Here is a 20,442-nt window from a genome sequence, read left to right as displayed (position 1 = left end):
TCATTGTATTAAATTTAATTAATTCAGTATGTACTTTAACTGTTTATAAGATTAGATAGATTAAACATATTAACATTAAATTCTTTGAATAGCGATAATTACCATGACCAAATGTGATAAACATACTGTATGAAGCTTTACTTGTGAAAGTTCTGTTTTGGTACTTAGTAATTTCTCTGCTTGGCAAATTACAGGACAACCTAATGAGGTGTTTTTGGATTAAGGGGAAAAGAAACTACTGATAGGAACTATACCTAATTGATCACCTGAGGCAGAGTGGTCATAGAGTTTTTTGTGACTTGTTTGTTACTCATAAGTAAGACTAATTACTGTTAATTATAATTTTTTTATTAAGTATTTTAGGGAACTTGTCTGGTAGAAGCTAAATTTCTTCATGCAACATGTAAATGACATACTTAATTTCATGCATGTGGAATGTTGGTAAAGTGCTGAAAATGTTAGTAAAACAGAAACATTTTTAAAAACGAAAAACCTAGTGACTAACAAACATTTGATACGATTATGTCTTTAAGATGTAATCATCAAATGATGACCACATAGTATAACAGATGTGATGTTTGTGCTGTCTGAGAAATAAAATAAATCAGATTAAAAATGTACTGATCTAAGTAATTTCAAATGTTTCTTGATAGGATAGGCCACACATTACTGTTATATTATCAAAAATAATAATAATAAAATCCCTTCACATTAAAATGTAGTTGCATTTTAGAGTTCCACTGGTGTGCAGTCTCTCAACTTAGTATCACAAGGTTTTATTTTATTATTTGTAGTAGGACTAGAATCAAGTTTATAAGAAAAAATATAAACATTAATGTAAATTCCATAAAAAATTGTTTTCACTCAATTAATCCAGTTCACACCATATGACTTACTGTAGCAATTTTCTGATGTAAAGTGTCTCAACCACTAGCAATCTTGAAGAGCTCTGATATCACAGACAAAGCTTTTATAAAGTTATGAGTTGAATATGATTAAGGGTTGAGACATGTTGATGGAAAGTTATTCTGAGTTCTGAAAGATAGTGCTAGAAATTGGCTCAAAGCTTAGAAGATACAAACACAAAGGTTACCCAACCTAGTATGTTTTTGTCTTTCAGTCCTATCACTGTACTGTAGAATTTATTATGGAAGACTAAAACCTTAATAAGTTTTACTTGATATAGTTAGCTGGCTTATCAATGTACTGTTTATGGTGTATGTTGGCATTTTTTTTTATAAGTTTATTCCACAATTCAGACAGGCTACATTTAACAATGAGGGAATACCTGGTTCTGATGTGGACTTACATCTATTCACACAAAGAGTTACCTCTATCTTATTTCTGCCCTCTAAGCATTGCTAAAAATATTTAATACTTAGTGCACCAGTTTATTTACCCTTCCAATTTCATGCCATTATTGAACATTTACATATTATGTGACTGCTCTCCACCAATAGTATTGCACCACCTATATTGGCACAACTATCTCCTTTACTATTCCCACTAAGTTCTTACTTTCTTAATTGGCACAGCATTGTTTAGATGCTTGTTTTCTTATATGTAGCTTCTATGTACATTTGTGCTTTTATGCCATTTCAAATTTTTATCACTGTGTTTGCTTTCATTTGTTTCAACAATTGTTTGTTATTTTTGCATTTGTTTCTTGTTATGAAATTATAAGACATCTTACTATGAATTTGCAATTCAATGTATTCATACAGAAGTTCCAGTAACTTTTCAAAATGCTATGGGCATGATTTCCTAGAAATCGTGTTTGATTTTATTTGCAGAGGAGGTAGAGGCCTTAATTTGCAGGGAGCTAGGTTCTTATATTTTGCTGGCTGTTTCTTTGTTTTTTTAACTTGTGAGTGTTTCAGAGGAAAAATACAATCAGGCAGAAGGCTATTTGGACCCTTACCTTCTTATTTTAATCTTTCATATCATATATGTCTTCTAGTTTTTTCCCTCTAATTTTTTTTACAGATACTTGATTGAGTTATCAATCAATGCATTTTCTGGTTTTGCTCTATGTTTGAGATTGAGTGATTTTGCTAGTTTTCTTCTTCCTGCTGCATTTGTTATGCCTCCACATTATTAACTTTGGTAGAGGTTTGTTATTCTCCTCCTTTCTTCATATTGCTTCCAGTTCTCCCAGTGGTTCTGTGGTAAGTTTTTCAACTTTTCACTTTACACATGGTATACCCATGGTAGATGCAGCTCAGATGAGCTATGTATGGCTTTGTTCTTATTAACACACTGGAGATCTAAGTATTTCACATCAGTGTTGCTTGAACTTTGATAAGTTAGACATTTATATGTCCTCTGTTTTTTAAGTTAATTTACAGAAATTGCAAGTTAGGTATTGTTTATTACTTTATGTTTATAGGTAATTTTAGTCATTTTGCACATGTTAATATTACATACCTTGTCAACTAGGTAAATTTTGAGGAAGTACCAGTTCATTACTAATATTTTAGCTAAATATGTTCAGATAGTTTCTAAGTTATATAAATTGTGCTACTAGTCATATCTAATTCACTGTTTTATATGACTAATTTTTTTTCTTGTCATTGTTAAACATGTGCCTTATAATGCTAATTATTATCAGTGTTGGTCTTACTTATGTGTCCTTTGTCATCTGAATTGATTTAGATAAATTGTAGGTTAAATATTGATTATTACTTAATTTTCTTGATAATTTTCATCAGTTTGCCTGGTCGTTATTGATATGTACTTTGTGGACTGGTTAAATTTATATAGTGTGTCAGTTCACTATTTATAAGTACATTGTTAACTAGGTATGTTTAGGTAGCTTGTATGTGACATATCATTACTACAAATAACATCTAATTTATTGGTCCATTTGGATAAATATTTTCTTCATTGTTAACTATGTGCTTTATAAGTAATCCTACCTTTTGTTAGTGTGGGACTTAAATTTTTTTTATTTGTTACATCACTGATGTGTTTGTTGCTTTCCTGTTTGTAGTGCTGAGATTTGTTTCAGCTCATTTTCTTACATTCTTGATACTAGAAACCACATTTTCTCCTCATAATCTACAATTCAGGATTTGTTTCCACATGGTTAACATTGTTGATAGTATTTTATTGCTCCAAATCAAGTATTCCAATTCAGAGCCTTACCGTTTGGGTTAACCTTGGCTCTTGAAGTATTTTGTTGGGTGGAATGAGCTCTTGTCTAATATCTTCACTTAATGAATCTTTGCACTCTTCTTTACATGGATTGGCCTGGCATGACCAGGTGGTTAGGGAACTCAACTTGTAACCCGAGGGTTGTGGGTTTGAATCCTCATCACACCAAACATGCTCATCCTTTTAGCATTAGGGGCATTATAATGTGATGATCAATCCCACTATTCATTGATAAAAGAGTAACCCAAGAGTTGGCAGTGGATGGTGATGACTAGCTGCCTTCACACTGCTAAATTAGGGATGGCTAGTGAGATAGCTCTCATGTAGCTTTGCACAAAATTCAAAAACAAAACAATTACATGGATTACTGATTACTACTTACTTCTTCCCTTCCACAATCCAGAGACCATAAGTTTTTGCTCCTGGAAGAAGCAGTACAGGTGGGATTCTGTTCTTATCCCCACTTATTTTCTCGTTAATGTGGGGTTTTCCTTCATTCCTATCTTAATTGGATCCAACCTTCTATTTTTCATCATTGGAATATGGAGCAAGCAGTTTTAAAGGCCCTCACCTCACATTCTCTCACAGCTTGAGAGGTTCTATGTCATTTGGGGATGTAGGCTTCCATGGAAGCTCCCATTCCAATTGATTAGGTTCTTATGCATTTTATTCAGTGGACACTTAAAGATTAGTGGAACTTCTACTAATATCAGTTAGACAACCCTTCTACTGTACATTTTTAGATAAGAGCTAACTTGGCTTGATGGTTAGACCAGACCATGGTAGGGTGCCATTTATTCTGTCTTGTCCAGGTTTACATCTCTCAGAGATTCATCTTTAGGAGACTGGAGTGCATACATAAACTCTTGGGAGATTTCCATTTATTGGTCGATCAAGGTATCTTCCATCCGTATCAACATTCCTGTTCATATGATGGTTTGTCAAACATAGTTCCACTTCTTTCCCCTCCTGCATGGGAGGTTGGTTATGATACATTTTAACAACTACACAATGGTTACTTATATCACCAAGTGAAAGTGTACCAATTCCAGGTATATGGGCTTTAAGAACCTAAATTTACATTTTTGGGTCACAGTCACTGCATGTTCTTGATGCTTTACCTCAAACCTGCATTATTTACTGCTTGTGCTATAATGCTCACTGTAGAGAAGGGGTGTTCTGCGAGAACACTGGGGGCATACCTAGTGACATATACAGGTGTTTCTAGATATCAATAAGTTACATCAATGATTGATTGTCACTCATAGACTTCATGAGTAAAGCAAAAAGGGATTTCTTCCCATTTCTGCTAATCCTTTGATTTAATAAGATACTCATTGCACTTTTTCTGTTGTGAAGTCCCTCTGGACTCTCCATTGCATTTTCTTCTCTCAGTGGAGCAAGAGAGCCCTTCTCAATCACTAGGGACTTTCTCCTGAGTGTATTGTTGAATTTTACTTTACCATACATTATCATGATTTTCCACTCAGTGAAAAAGTGAGCATTCCACATTCCACCTTTCTTTTTTTAGAACCTACCAGTTCTTAAAAGTGAGGATTGAAGAGGAATAGTAGAGGAACTAACTGCATCATTATATGTGGTACAGTATTATTGGCAGAGGGTAGTCTTATGTTATGTACATGTTTAAACATGGCACAAAATTGGTGGAGTATACAGACTGGTGCATTAAGTATGAAAATGTTTTTATAAATTTTTAGAGGGCATATAGAAGATCAAGATAGCTTTGTGTGAGGAGGTACATACCTATTAGAAATACATTTTTAATATAAGAAGATCTTAATACCAAGTTGTTCCTAATTCCATGGAAACAAGTCTGACAGCATAAAGCCCCTTCTTGTAGATCAATCTCTGTTACTTTCCAACATACCTTTTGTGAAGCCAAAAGTGAGTGTTAATAAATACAATACAAGAAAACAACAGAATATTATATTAAGTGAACCTGGGAAGAGCTTTATTGTTTGCTCTGCAAAGTAAATATAAAGAAATTCATTTTTTAAAATTATATGAGCTAAAGCTTTTTTATTTACTGCTATGAATAAATATATATATATATAGTAAAAATATTATAAATATTATTTGGTAAAATATATATAAAGTGTGTGGTAATATTTTAGAATTTACAAAAATGTTTGTTTCCTCAGAGAATTGCCATGCCTTCTCCTGTAATGCACAAGTTTCCAAGATACAAATTGTTCATATATGGAGAAGGGTAAGTATGGTGTATTGAATTTGTTTTAAGTAGACAAGTTATATTTTCAACTTTTAAAAGAAGTTTGACTTTTTACGTACTTTGTTCATCAGCCATTGTAGTGGATTCTTTCAAAACTGGTTAATGATTTGCTACTGAAAACTTGCATGATATATTCATAGTTTCATACAACCAAATAATAACATTGAGTTTATCATAGATAATCCATCTTAATATTACATATATAATTGCAAACCAACCAAGGTGAGAGGTTTAATACTGTAGAAAAGTAGACAGTTGAAATGATGCCCTATCTTATTACAGAATCTAGATGTCCTTATGCTGAATAAAAGTGAACAAAATGATTTACAGTTGAATGTTACTAATGGCCTAGTAATTTTCTCTAAGTAATTTCTATGGTGTTAATATGGCTAGAACTGTTATAGTGAATAGTCTTGTTTTAGTTATAGTTTGTACAATGTTGTAATCATCATGACAAGTTATCAAAAATCAACATTTCATTAAATTCATACACTTGAACTAATTATTGCATGGCATCATTATGCAACACAGATGATTCATTTTGATTACAAACTGTTGTACATGTAATTTAGCATGTTTATACACAACTCATACATTTTAAATCTATATACATGTACATGTAATTAAGTTGTACAGTAATTTTGTTCAGAATTAAATTAGAAAAATTAGATTTTGTAAGCATATGAGCTTCATTCATGCCAAATGTTCAAGTATAACAAATATTATATCATTCTAAAAAATTTTGAATCCTAGAGATTGTGGTATATAAAAAGCATTTACTTTGAGTTTCCACCATTTTACACCAATGTGGTATGATTCTAAATTTATCTGTCTCTTCAGAGTATCTGCAGTTTTCACATAACACATGTTCAAGGAAGTTGTTAAGTTGATTTCATTTTAGCTAATTTGTTCCTTTGTGATCCTTTGGAGATAACATGTTCAGCATCATTTGCAAAACCAAGAATACATGTATGTGGTACTTGATCTTTATTTTTATATATATATATATATGTAATCAGACTCCAGTGTCTTCCATAAGATCTAAATTATGCATACATGTATCACTGAACACAAATATTGTTGCTAATATCAAATTTAATCAGTCTCCTTTAATTCTTATAAAGTTAAGAAAATTCTTTAAATAGTTTTATTTGACTGCAAAAGCAACTGTAAAACAGGTTACATTGCATGGTAAATGTTAAACCTTAACACAATGTATGCATTTTAATTCTAACCTGAAAGCCAAAAGTTTTAATGTGAAAGAAGACCAGTATATATATATATAAAGTACGTTAGCCAATATTCCTATTTAAATAAGCTTTTTTTCTACCTATGAGCTTTAGGTAGGTTTCCAGACAGTACTTCTTTTTTTTTTCTCAGTTTTTATTGTAACTAATTGTTCTTGATAGAGCCATTCATTATATTTACTACTGAATTTGTAATATTAGTATTCATGAAGATTTTATGATGAAAAGATCATTACATATTTTGATTTTTGATTATATCTAGATGTATATAAGAGTTACTTCATTAATTATTAGCTCTATAATTTTTTCAAGAGAAGTGGTGTTAACAAAGCAAAATAAATTTGTATTAATGTTTGCAAGGAAAACTAAAAGAATTATTTTGTTTTTCAAAGAAATTTGAAACACATATGAGTAATTTTGTAACAAATTAGATAGTTTGATGTAATTTGTTATGAAGATTTGAAAAGCAAGAATTATGAACAGATTAAAAAACAAACATAAAGCTTTTAAGGTTTACAAGGTTTTGAAGACTTTTTTGAATTATATTATAAAATTGAATCAGAATTTCTATTAATTTTCTTATATTGTCTAGGTGCATCTGTTTTTGGAGTAAAAAGACTGTAATTGGTTGGATATCCAAGAGTGTTTAGTGTAGGCATTATTATTTAATTTATTTTGTGCATTAATATTTAATGATTAAACAAAAAACATTTAGTTTCATAATAAGAGTGTTAATAGTTAACCATTTAAAAGGTCATTGTTGTTACAAGTTTGGTTATGTAATTAGGTAAAAATCTTACTGTTGTGTGTGTGGTTCAATTGTTGTAGTATTGTTGATGCCAAGTTACTCAAACTTGCATTATTTTGCTTGTTACCTTAATTGAGTATTGTTGATTATAACACTGTTCACATAATTTACAGAAAATTTAAGGCCCAATCAATATATAAATATAGATGAGTGCAAGTTTAAAGAAGCAGAGAAAAAGAATAGTAAAGTTCAGTGAGAAAAAAGTTATTAAACTTGAAGTTAGCCAACTTGTGAGTGATTAGACATAGTGGGTGACATTTTAAAGTGAGTTCACAGATTAATAGAGATAAGGAAAATAATTTCTTATCAAAAGTTGTTTAAAGTAGTTGAGCCCATTTGTATGGACTTTGATGAAAATAGACAGTTATTTAAAGTTCAAGATACAACTATGGCCATCCATTGAGTAACATATATGAGCCATTCACAGATTGTACAGTAACAAACAAAGTAAAGAAAAATAGTTCATCTTATTAATTGGATTCCAAAATAATTGAATGTGTGGACTTTTGATAAATAAAGGAAATTATTTAGAGTTTTAGATAAAACTGTGATATTATTTAGTCTAAAGAAGTTTGTACATACGTTTGATTTGTTTTGAATACATTATTTTAAAATGTGGATTGTGTGCTGTCCATTTATTGTTTGGAAAATTCCATCCTACTCATATACTAAAATTCTGATATACTTGATATAAAAAATATCTAATTTTATATTATATTATGGTTCAGATGACAATAACCAGAAATGTTCTTAATACTACACCTACTATGATTTCAACCAATATTGAAGATTAAAATGTGTTTATTTTGTAAATCTTGAGTTGCCACCAGGTTAAGAGGGGGGAGATCAATCTCCCTAGATTGATGTAGAGAGAGCAATAGGGACAGTAGTTTAGAGTTTATGAATTTCCATTCATCAAAACTGAAAAGAAAATGTGTGTAATTTATAGTGTTATACTAATTACTCAGTAGCAATATTCTTCATGTGTAACAATATCATGTTTGCTGAAAGTCATTCCATCTAGTTAAAATAAGTTCCTATTTCACTGATTGTAACCCATTTATATTATTTATGTGGTAATAATAAGAATGCTTGTATAGATAGTTTTAAGTTTACATGGTTATGTATTTTGTGTGTGTGTGTGTTTGTTTGAAGAAAGTTTATTTTCTTTTTCTATTTCACAGGCGATATGCAGAAGGTTTGAGGTAATTAGACATTTTTCTTTTTAATTAAATGTTTCCAGGTCTTCAGTTAGTTTCTTTAGATAGTTTAGTTACATTTTGATATAATTGTCAACTTTAATTATTCATGAATTTGTTCTTACAATAAAGTAGATTGAAATGTGTTAATCTGCTTAATTATTTTTATCTAACTGAGATATGTTTAAAACAAAAGAAAGATTTTCCTTTTACATTTTCACAGTATTATTCTTAAACATAAACTAAATTGATGCTTATATACTATTTATTCAGTGAAATTACTTCTGACTTAACTGTGTTATGTTTTGCATGATTTACTTTATGGGCAAGTTATATTCCAAGTACAACTTAATTTTGTTACCAGAAGTGGTCAACTGGGAGGATTGCCATTGTTATTTATACCAGGCAATGCTGGGAGCTACCGTCAAGTTCGATCATTAGGGTCTGTTGCTCTACGAATGGCTGAGTCTTTGAGGTCACCGTTTCATTTCAACATGTTCAGTGTAGATTTGAATGAGGTATTGATCATTTGAACAAGAAATAGGTTGCTATATTTTAATTATAGTGATTATCACAATTTTATTTACCTTCATTATAAGAGGGACAAGTGTTGCTGTCTGTATTCATATATACATAGAGCCCCTAGTGGCTCAGCAAGAAATGTAAAGATTTATAATATAAAAGTCAAGTTTTGATATTGGTATTATACAAAGAAAATATGACCCCTTGTGTAACTTTGTGCTGAACAATAAACAGTTTGGCATAGAAGAGGTAAGAAGGGACCTTTTGTGATAGAGCCATCAAACCATATTTCATACCAACTAACATTCCACTTATACCTACATTATTAGTAAAACCAGATATGAAAATTGATTTAAATTACATTTAAATTGCCAACATTGTTTAAAATGACAAAGATGTTGTTAACTAGAACACTTCTGATCAATGTGGCTAGAATAACTCAATATACTAGGCCATAGATGTTTTATTATTCATATGAATATCTATTAAATTGATAACAGCACTTACAAGTAAATTTGCCTACAGTAAAAGTGTGTTGGAATACAGAGTATTATGAGATTATCTACTATTCAGAGTAATTCATGATAATGAGAGACCCACTTGAAGTAAAAATGTATTCCAAAGACAGCTGGTATGGATATTAAAACTACAATTGAAATAAAGTACACAATTTTTCAACTTTCTTAGGCTGTCTTCAGGAAATGTTTTGTGTTGACCAGAAGATGACCTAAGAAGATTGAAATGTTGTTCTTCACTTTATTTCAACTAAAGTTTTTATACCCATACCAGCTGTCTTCAGAATACATGTTCAGAGTAATATCCTGAGATAAAATATTTATTCAAAGTAAGATTCTAAGATGTAGTATTTATATTGAGTAATATGAACATATTATTTACCATATAATATTTAGTATTATATTTATACACTTTCAATTACCATAGATGGAATAAAAGGTTTTAAAAAATTGAACTTCACACACATATATACATGTTATAGGGTTTTCTAAGACTTTTGAATTATTGAGGCTTTTCTAATATTAACAATATTTCTTAAATGGTACTACCTCTGCTCATCCAACACTATCTCAACAGTGATTTGTCCTTTAAGCACTGCTAACATTTCTCAATAACACACCAGTCTTTTATACCCCTTCATTTTTGCACCATTGCAGCAATGTGCTGATCATGTGACTACCCTTCACCAATCACACTACACCCCTTATACTAGCACCATACCATTGCAGCACAATACTCACTTTATCTATAAGGGTTCTTGTGTGTAGATGTGTGTTTTTTTATTTCCTTTCCCATGAGACTACAAGATTTCAATTGTGATATCTGTTTCAACTTCTTGTGTTTGATTTCCATTGTTTCTACTTGTTTGTTTTAGAAATGTTTCTGTTTCTAAATTCTTCATTCTTAATATGAATTCGAGATTTCATGTGATGGATGTTGAAATGCTCATCCTGGGAAAGGACATTATTTCATGGAGAGTTTGTCTTACATTTGACCAATTATTTTTTTCTTTCACTTTACAAATTTTGCAAAGAGGGATGTAACTACTGTGTGTACATTGTTTTTCTACAGCACTTTACACTTGTTACCACGCTTCCACATAATCTTCTGAGTTAAGTACTGTTTTTTACCCAGGATATCTGTGGTAAGTTTTTCAATGTGTTTTCCTCACTCATGTTAGGTATACCTATGTTCAGTGACCTTATGTGAGCTTGTGTGGATGGACTAAATTTCTACACTTAGTAATTCAGATCATTCATATCTTCTCTACTCATTTTTCACTTCTTTTACCATCTAGGTTAATATAGTTTAAACATGCATTTAGAGTTTTGTTATTTTTTTTGTTCATATTTTTATTTCTTTTCACTATTAATGTGTTTTCATTTGCAAGTTCCTTTTTCTTTACTACTATTCATGCATATATGGGAATTAGGTTAGAGTTCAACTTTGTTATTGCAAAATGAGTACCTTTTTATTCTTATGTTCTATAGGGCCAGTTTTATTTTCACATCCTTTGTCTTATAGATTATTTGGATGGACTTATATATTTCATATGTAAGGGTTGTTTATGTTCTGAGTTCCTTTAGTGGTTTTCATAATTTGGTGATTACTTATTGTTTTCTATTTTTGGTCAAATTTCATAGTTTTGTAGTTTTTTATTTTTCTGTGCTATATAGACTTAACACATTTCTACATTTTATTTCATTAGTAATGAGTACTTTCTCTCACTATGTTTACTTTGTGTCTTTGGCTACATTTCACAACAAATATGTGGGTTATGTGGGTTTCCATCTTCTATTTTGCATCCTACCTCTATCCACTTCCTAGAACCCCTTCCCTTCTCCTTGTGATCATATCTCATTCATTCCTCTTGCTGAGTCTGTTTGAGACCCACTACACAAAGGGGCTGTTGAACAAGTGGTTTCCACTCAACTGGAATGTTAATCCTGTCTGCTTGTTGTCTCCAAAATACATGGGAGATTGAAATCCCATCATAACTCTTTCTTGGTTGTATTCTTAACTGGTAGCACCTCGCTTCATTCTCAAGTCCTATCTCTCACTTCAGTGTTGTTTTTTTGTCTGAGTGATGTCATTCTTCTTCAGTTCATTCACAAGAGTTCTGTCTTCCATTTCTAGGTATTTCTGGTTTTTTTTTTAGCTACTTATGTGCTTATTTGTGTGGTATGGTCTTTTGCACATCATCTTCACTTGCTGGGTTTTTGAACTTCTTGTTACATGGATGAATGGTTTCTGCTTACACCTTCCCATACCAAGTCAGTCAATCACACCCACTTACTTCTTCAAGAAGATGCTCAGGTTGAGTTTCTCATCAGGAATTTCCCCTTATAGTGTCTTATTCATTTTGAGGTTCTCTTCACTTTCTGTCTCTGTTGACCCCAGCCTTCTCCATTTTTGTTCTGGAATATGAGCAGGCAGTCATGAAAGCCTTACCTTTTCCTTCTGTCTTTGCTTGAGAGGTTTTCTCTCTTTTGGGGTTGTTGGTTTCCATGGAAGCTCTCATTCCCTTAGGTTGGGTGTGCATGCATTGCCTTCATTGGACATTTTCCCCAAGATCCTTTGGATCATTACATCTCCATTCCACCAAGGCTTGATCACCCTCATCTCGCTCTCCTAATTTCTGATAACTGTTTCTAGTTATGAATAAGGTAATTTAACAATTTGACGCTACTTTATGCAAATATACACCTTGCTGCATATAAAGGCTTGTTTAGAGCATGACAGTCACAGTAAACTTAATAAATGGGAGGTGGTTGGGAGCTATACTAGTTTATTTAGATAACTGGAGGGACACTTTATACTAGTGTAGTGCCTTTCTACCATATTAGGGGCTAGAATGCTAATTTCAAGAGTTAATTTTCAACTTATGTACCTCCAAGTGGTGGTACTTTATTTTCTTATTCTTATTTTTATTTCAATTAATCTTTCTTCTTTACTTTGGAGAGCAGTTACCTTTCCACAACTGTCCACAAGCAGTGAAGGGTGATATAGGTGTGGGACGTTGTGGGCTTGATCACCCACATCTCACTTTCCTAAATTTTATATCTATTGCTACTCTTTTATTTCTTATGTAAGACTGCCAAATGAAGGTTAAGACTAATAGATGATGCATCCCCACTGCAATGTGGGTCCTACTTCCAAGTCACCTCCGAAACCTAAGGTACATTTTATAATCCCACATTATAGCTTGCACCCTGGGACCTTTTCAATTAGTAAAGCATTTTTTATTTTGGCTTGTTTTCTTTAAGTTATAACAAACTATCTATATCTATATATTTTTCTTTCTTATAACTGTATCATATATATATATACACACACACACACATATGTTATTATGTTATATTCAATTACGCATGTATTATAAATTTGTTTCCAGACAAATGAATAGGTCACGGTTCTGTAACATCCCCGGCACCCATGAAATGGCCTGCAAGAAGTCTGGACTTGACAACATGTGATAACTCTTTTTGGAAATACATAAAGGACATTGTGTCTAAACAATGTTATAATTCTAATGATGAGTTGAAGGCAGCTGTTACTGTGGCATTTGGAACAATAACCCCTGCTATGTTGAGGAAAATGTCTCACACAACATAGTGTCACATAATATTATGCAGGGAGAATGAGGGACAGCACACAGATACACTGGATACATAAGATATATGGGTGGGTAGGGACGTACGGGCCACCCTGTAGAATCATCATTCATGGACTGCATGAGTAAAGCAGGGGAAGGTTTTTGCTCATCCCTACTGACCTGCAATTCTTATACTTGGGGTCTATTTGCTTTTTTAAATAGGGAATAGCAGACACTCATTGCATTGTGTCAAGCATGTTATTCCTCTGGGATTCCCGACGTGTATTCCTCCCATTTATTCTAGTGCAGTGTGGAAGCCCTTGCAACTTCTGATTCCCAGTTGCTGGAGTGGTGGACCATGGAAGTTTCCTCTGAAATGGGATTCGTACAATAAAACAAACTTCATAGTCCTATGTACCCACTCTGAGAAGTGGGCTATCATTGTTATATATCATACAATATTATAATATGCTCTATTCAAGGTGCTTCTCCCTGGTGTTTTCTGCTTAGATGGACCACATTTGTCATGGTACATCATATCATAAAGAGCTTCTCTTGGATATTTTTTTCCTGGTAGGATCACTTTTGTTATTCTTTTAAAATATTACATACATGATATAAATTGATCAGTCATGCAAAGCACTTCCACTGGATGTTTTCTGCCCAGATGAACCACAGTTGTTTCTTGTTTCTATCTTCCAGTTCTTGAAAGTGAAGATTGTGCTTTTTTTTCTCTTCTATGTTCGAGAAACAAGCAGAAAAATGGAAACCATATAAAAGAACAAAAAAACAACACCTTCACAGGTTTTTGAACACTGCAAATCAAATAAACACAACATAACTGTAAATATCTCCCAGATACTAAGTGTGGAAACAAATATAAACAAATTAAAAATTAAAAAAACCCTACTTATACAGCAACTGAAACCAAAATTAAAGCAATGTAAAGTAACACCTTTATACCTATACTAATTAATAACCTAACATCCAACTGCAACGCCTCCTACAATCCCATACCAGTTTATACTCTCATCCCTAAGACGTGTCTGGTAATGGTCAGTTTTAAACTCTCTTTGTTAACCTGTAGGATGACCTAGGAAGATCAAAATGTTGTTCTCTGCTTAGCAATGAGAGTGTTAATACCCATGCTAGCTGTTCTGAGGTACATTGTTATTTCAAATGTGTTTATTGCCATCATGAAGATTGTGCTGCAATGGTAGAGGGAGCTATTTATACTAGTATATTATAGTACAGTATGATTTGTAGAGTGTAATCACGTGATTAGCACATCGTGCTGCAATGAAACATAAATGAAGGGGGTATTAAAGACTAGTGCAGTGTTTTAACGTTTTAGCAATGCTTAGAAAGCAAATCACGATCAAGGTAAGTTTGGGAGAAAGGAGGTAAGTAGCAATTCAAAATATATTTTTAAAATTATAAAACATTAACTTATGACAACTAAACATTCTAAGTTATTACTTACAATATAAACTCAGAAACAGATCTTTTTAACTCATAATTTACATAGGCTAATTTTTTGAGAGCCATGTGTGTTTATTTTGAAATTGATTATTTAAGGTAGATTTATATTATTTTAAATGAAAACTTAAACCAATTTTTTAAATCTCTAAATATTTTGAATAGGTTAAGTTTTAATCATCACACGTACATGCATGAACAGTGTTTTCATCTAGACTTTTCAGTGCAAAACTTGATGAAACATCATAATTTATTACTGTCTTTTTCCAAAATGGTGTTATTAGTATTAATGACTAAGCTGCTTATCACATTTACTGGTATAAAACAATTGTTATTAATTTCAGTGGACGTTGATTAACTGTGGGTTATTTTCTGCATTCTTTATGTCATATGAGTTAAGGTCACTGTTTTACATAATATATGTTATTGCTCATTATTTCATAAAGTTTGTCTGTAAACATATGTGTGCATTCATTCTTTTTCTTCAGGAACTCTCAGGTATATATGGAGGAGTTTTAAATGAACAAATTCGTAAGTGTTTAATCATAGTTGCCATGTCTTGTAATTTAAATAGTTAATTTTCCTTGTGGAGTAGTGATTCTAGTACCATGTGATATTATTACTCATGTATCTCTTACTGTAAAATGTTTGATTCAGAAACTTATATCTACATCTCTCCACAACAACAAAACTATTAACTCACAAAACAGATGTGAATAATTTTGCATATGCCACAAGCCTTGAAAGAAGCTCCCAGTGTTAAACATAAGTGTGCACTATGTCAGTTTATGATGTAATGATAATTATGCTTCAGCCCTCTACCAGTAAGAGACCTCCATGAACACTAGCATTGGAACATAGACTCATTCCTTCATTGGAACTGCTTTGCTCTGGTGTGTTTTTTCATAGGAATTAGTGGTATTTTTGTGTTCATTATTTTAGAATTTTGTTAGCATTTTTAACATAATATTTCTTTCCTAACTTTTCTTAATTGTAAGAAGGAAAAATACCAAATTCTGAACATTTTAATTACAAATTTCTTTCATATTATTTTCCATTTGATACTTTTAAAATAAAATTTATTTTGGGACCTATGTGCCATTGTATGTTGGAAGGTTTCTTAAACAATGCTAATTCCATTTGTTTAACATATATGAGTTTCATTAAGTACTCTTCAATATCATCATTAGGCCAATGGCCTATTAAGAAATCATTTTTGTGGATAATCTGGATTATAAATTCATGTTTCCACATTCTTGAGATTTCTGGAGGTTCTCACAATCCTCAACAGGAATCATCCAATATTCTAAAGGTGCTTGGAGACACTCTGACAGCTAATGATGTTATCACTCTTGTGCTGTATCTTGTTTTAGTTAGAGGCCTTACATCATTATTCCGTCAGTTTCACTGGGAAGACTTGCACATATCTGTGTTCTATTTTACCCTTGAGTTTTTTCTTCTTCCATTGCATCCCACTTAACTTCGTTTCCTTGTCTCTAGAGTGTACTTCATTATGTTGCCTTATTTTCTGATGTTTGCCTCCCTAATTCTTCTCTCAAGAACATCTTTATTGCGCTCTTTCTTTGTAATGAGGTTTTTTTTTGGAGGATATTTTTCTTTACTTTGAGAACTTGAGCTGATGACGCTGATAAACAGTCATCCACATCCACCTTGATTTCTTTGCTTTTTGTGAACCAGGAGCCTCACCAAGTTTCTCATTCTCTGCAGCCTCATGATATTTCTTCCTTTTGTTTGTAGTACTTTTGTTATTATCCAATCTTCCATATCTGAGGACTGGCCATATAGCTCTTAGAAACAATTCGTTTCTGGTTTTGGGGACTAAGATCTCCCACTTTGTACAACACCCTTTAGTTCAAACTTCTGGGTTACTCAGGTTTTTCCCTGTCCTTCTATTCTCCATCTCAACTGATTAGAATTTCACAGAAAAATCTCAAAACCCATTCTGAGGCTTTACTCCCATTTTATATCATTCCCACAAAGATAAGAGTTGGCATCCTTTCATAGATTTATCCCATTTGAACTAACTTTGTTTTTTTTTCCTTGGTTTAAGGTAAATGATTTTCTTATTTGCAGTGAGTACTCTCCCAAGATGTGAATAATCTACATTGAGGTTTCAGATGCTTTCTCCATGACATAATTTTTCTACCCACCTTTTACTTCCGTAAGTTTCTCCTCTTATCTTGGCATTGGCTATAGCTTTATATATTTCTTGTTGAGTCTAGTTGGCCTTGCTGAGAGGCCTACTATATTTTTACTTTATAAACTGTGGATTCTGCTTGCTCCATCCCATGTGGTTTTTTCAGGTTCAACCTGTTTCCTCCTTTGGAGAGGCTGGTTTGGTGTTCCAATTCATTCTTGACCCACAACCTGTATCTCATTCACTTAGACACCTCAGTGTGGATGCCTATATGTGGTAAGGGGACCTCTCAGAGAAGGTTTTGACTTTTCAGTTTGCCTCATCTGGGATCTGAAATTCACCCCTGTGTTTGCTGTGAGTGGCAACCCATGAAGTGTGGAGGAGAGGATCCAGGTGGTTGAGTGGTTTCTGTAACACATCATTTTGGCTTTGAATTCTTTGAATTCTTGTAGACAGTTGTTTCCCCCCTCCCCATGGTCAATTGGCTGGTTCTGTTAGACTAAGGTTAACTGAGTACTAATGTTAGGCATTCTCAACAGGTCTTGTGGACATTATGTTTGATGCAGGTGTTTGAATATAGAGCTCATGAAACCCTGGCATTGCTGCAGTGTCCTTGTTTGGCATTGTAGTACATACACTTATAGGATTCCATGGTGAGTGGAGTTAGTGGGCACTGAATCTTTCTTCTTTCATTTACTGACACCTCAGTGAAGTCCTTCTGCTTTGGTGTTGTCAGAGCCATGCCTATCCCATATGTGGACTACAGTCCTTTATTAAAGTTAGGCTTCATGTCAGTTTCTGTCTATGTGGAGTGAGCAACATCATAACAAGAATTTTCATGTCAAACCTTCTGCTGTTTTTTGGCCATCTTGTTTGCATAAGGATTGGGAGGAGGAAATTGTCATGGTTATGCTATGCATTGGTTGTAGTTTTCAACTTATCATTTTCTTTTATCTTGGACTGATCCACCAAAGTGTGACCTTTGTGACACTCAAGTCACAATTGCCCATGTCTTACTGTTGTGCCATTGTTATGACCATGAAAAATGGCTCCATTTTAGACATGCATTTTCATAGATTTACCCATGATGTGGACAGTATCACTGACAATGATAACACTGTCTGGTGTTTTTAACTTTTTATGAGTTATTGGCCTTTTTAATTCTATTTAACTTTTTTATCTGAATTTTTGACATAATTTCCTTTTAACTCTATTTATTTTTACAATAAATTTACTTTTACCTTTTTTATTAGTTGTTTGGTGCAAATAGCCTAGTTGCTTTCATAATAAATACTGAACAACCAACCTCTCATTCACTTAGAAAGAGTATCTTTCTCAGTTCATATGCAGAACAGGTACAGTGTACTCATTTATGTCTTTGAGACATGGAACTTCTGATCCCAGGACTCACTTCTTTCCTTAATTTCATTCAAAAGAGTATTTATCTCTTCAGGTGCTCTCTTCTCTTCATGTGTCCCCTTAATCTTTTCACTTCAGCCAACTTACATTGTAAGTAGGTTACATAACTCTCTCAAATTTTGTTCCAAAAATAAAACTAATGCATGAAATTATTTCTAATTTGAAAGAAACTTTCCTAAATGTGTGTGGTTTCAGAAGAATACAATTTTTAATTTTTTCTACAATTTCTACTAAAAGTTTGTTATGTTATGTATTGCATTAATTTGTGTTCAGATATTTAGTACTTCAGTAGTAATTTTCATGTGTAGTATAAAATTTATTTTTTTTTATCTTATAGTTTTCAAATTTCCCTTATAAAGCCTTCTAAATTGATATTAAAAGTTTTTTAAGGTAAATGTTTATGTTTTCTTTCTTAATTTTCTCTACTGTATCACTAATTATAACTATTGTCATCAATGTACAGTGCAATGAAATTTTTGAATGAAGAAATGGAAGCGCCCAGTGGCATGGCAGTATATCTGTGGACTTACACTTCTAGAAACCCATTATGGGCACAACACAGTTAGCCCTTTGTATAGCATTCATGCTTAATAACAAACAACAGCAACAAGAAATAGAAATATGTATATACCTTTTAACTCTGTTGGATAACCTTAAAATATCTTTTTTAGATTATATTCATAATTTTATGTCTTTACCTTTTCTTATAGTTTAGTTCTAGTATTCCCTTTTTTTCCTGTCCTTAATGGTTTATTACTATTTCTACACACATGCCACAATATCTTTGTCATGTAGTAAGCTTATCCTTGAAACTGAGGTGAAGTTTGGATAACATTAAAAAATTATTAAACCTTTGAAGCATGTGTTTCAAAATAGAAATAATTAAAGTACAAGAGCAAAACCTGGGCCCGGCATGGCCAAGCACGTTAAGGCATGCGACTCGTAATCTGAGGGTTGCGGGTTCACATCCTTGTCGCACCAAACATGCTCGCCCTCCCAGACATGGGGGCATTATAATGTGACAGTCAATCCCACTATTCGTTGGTAAAAGAATAGCCCAAGAGTTGGCAGTGGGTGGTGATGACTAGCTGCCTTCTCTCTAGTCTTACACTGCTAAATTAGGGATGGCAAGCACAGATAGCCCTCGAGTAGCTTTGTGCGAAATTCCAAAACAAACAAAAACAAGAGCAAAACCTAAATACAATTTAACTGTCTACCTAATATGTATCTAGATGAGAGACAAAGCTAAGTGCTAGCTAAGATGCACAGTATATATGAGCTATTATTCAAATAACAGAAACATACTTTAAGATCTATAATCACTAATATGTCACTTGACAATAAAATTAAAATTTAAATATTCTTATTCATAGGTTTCTTTTCAAATAAAGGAATTCAAGGTTATAAAACTTTGAATTATAGTATACTTGATAATATTAATTTCATTACCAATAGTAAAATTGTTTAATTTTGAATGTAATTCAGTAAAACTTTGTGACTTGCACAGAAAGGAGTTTGAAGAGTGCTGTTGAAATGAACGAGAGTTAAGTAAATTTTGGCAGATCAGTTCAAGTATATCCAGAGATCTACTATCTTCTTTTCCCTTCACTCTGTCATGATGGCCCACTTGGTCTCCACATGATTCAACATCTCTCTTTCCTCACCATACCTAAAATTTGCATCTGTTGGGAGACCTCCATGGCTCAGCTGTAGATCTAAGTGCTTATAATGCTCAGATATGCTGATTTTTATACCTGTGATAAGTACAGAATAAGTGGTACTTTGTGTACCTGTATGTTTGATGACAACCACACCTGTAAATAAAACCTATCAACTGATGCTGTTATTCAGGTAGGGTGCAGTTTTAGGTACCTAATCAATTTGTGAAGTCTGTTTTTCATAACAGCAATCTCTGTACATAAATCTTCAAGATGTTGTCTACTCATCAGGCTTGTTATCATCTTCTGTATTGTGTGTTTGGTCTTCTTTTCACAATCCATTCAGACACCACTGTAATTTCTTCCATACACTGACACATATTCTTGTGGTCTCTGTTTTTGTATTGTTAAGCTTTCTGTTTTTTAACCATGAC

General features: G+C 32.6%; 1 protein-coding gene across 1 annotated transcript in view; it reads left to right on the top strand.

Moving 5' to 3' along the window:
- Nucleotides 1–20,442, top strand: part of PGAP1 (GPI inositol-deacylase) — an 84,308-nt gene that overhangs the window by 13,409 nt on the left and 50,457 nt on the right. Inside the window, exons 2-5 of the mRNA XM_076458805.1 lie at nt 5,319–5,386; nt 8,647–8,667; nt 9,026–9,179; nt 15,262–15,304. Coding sequence (XP_076314920.1) covers nt 5,319–5,386; nt 8,647–8,667; nt 9,026–9,179; nt 15,262–15,304 — 286 coding nt within the window. The remainder of the gene's footprint in view (nt 1–5,318; nt 5,387–8,646; nt 8,668–9,025; nt 9,180–15,261; nt 15,305–20,442) is intronic.

This window comes from Tachypleus tridentatus, chromosome 9 (assembly GCF_004210375.1).
Source record: "Tachypleus tridentatus isolate NWPU-2018 chromosome 9, ASM421037v1, whole genome shotgun sequence".
NCBI lineage: Eukaryota > Metazoa > Arthropoda > Merostomata > Xiphosura > Limulidae > Tachypleus > Tachypleus tridentatus.
This window is presented reverse-complemented; position numbering and strand designations above follow the sequence as displayed.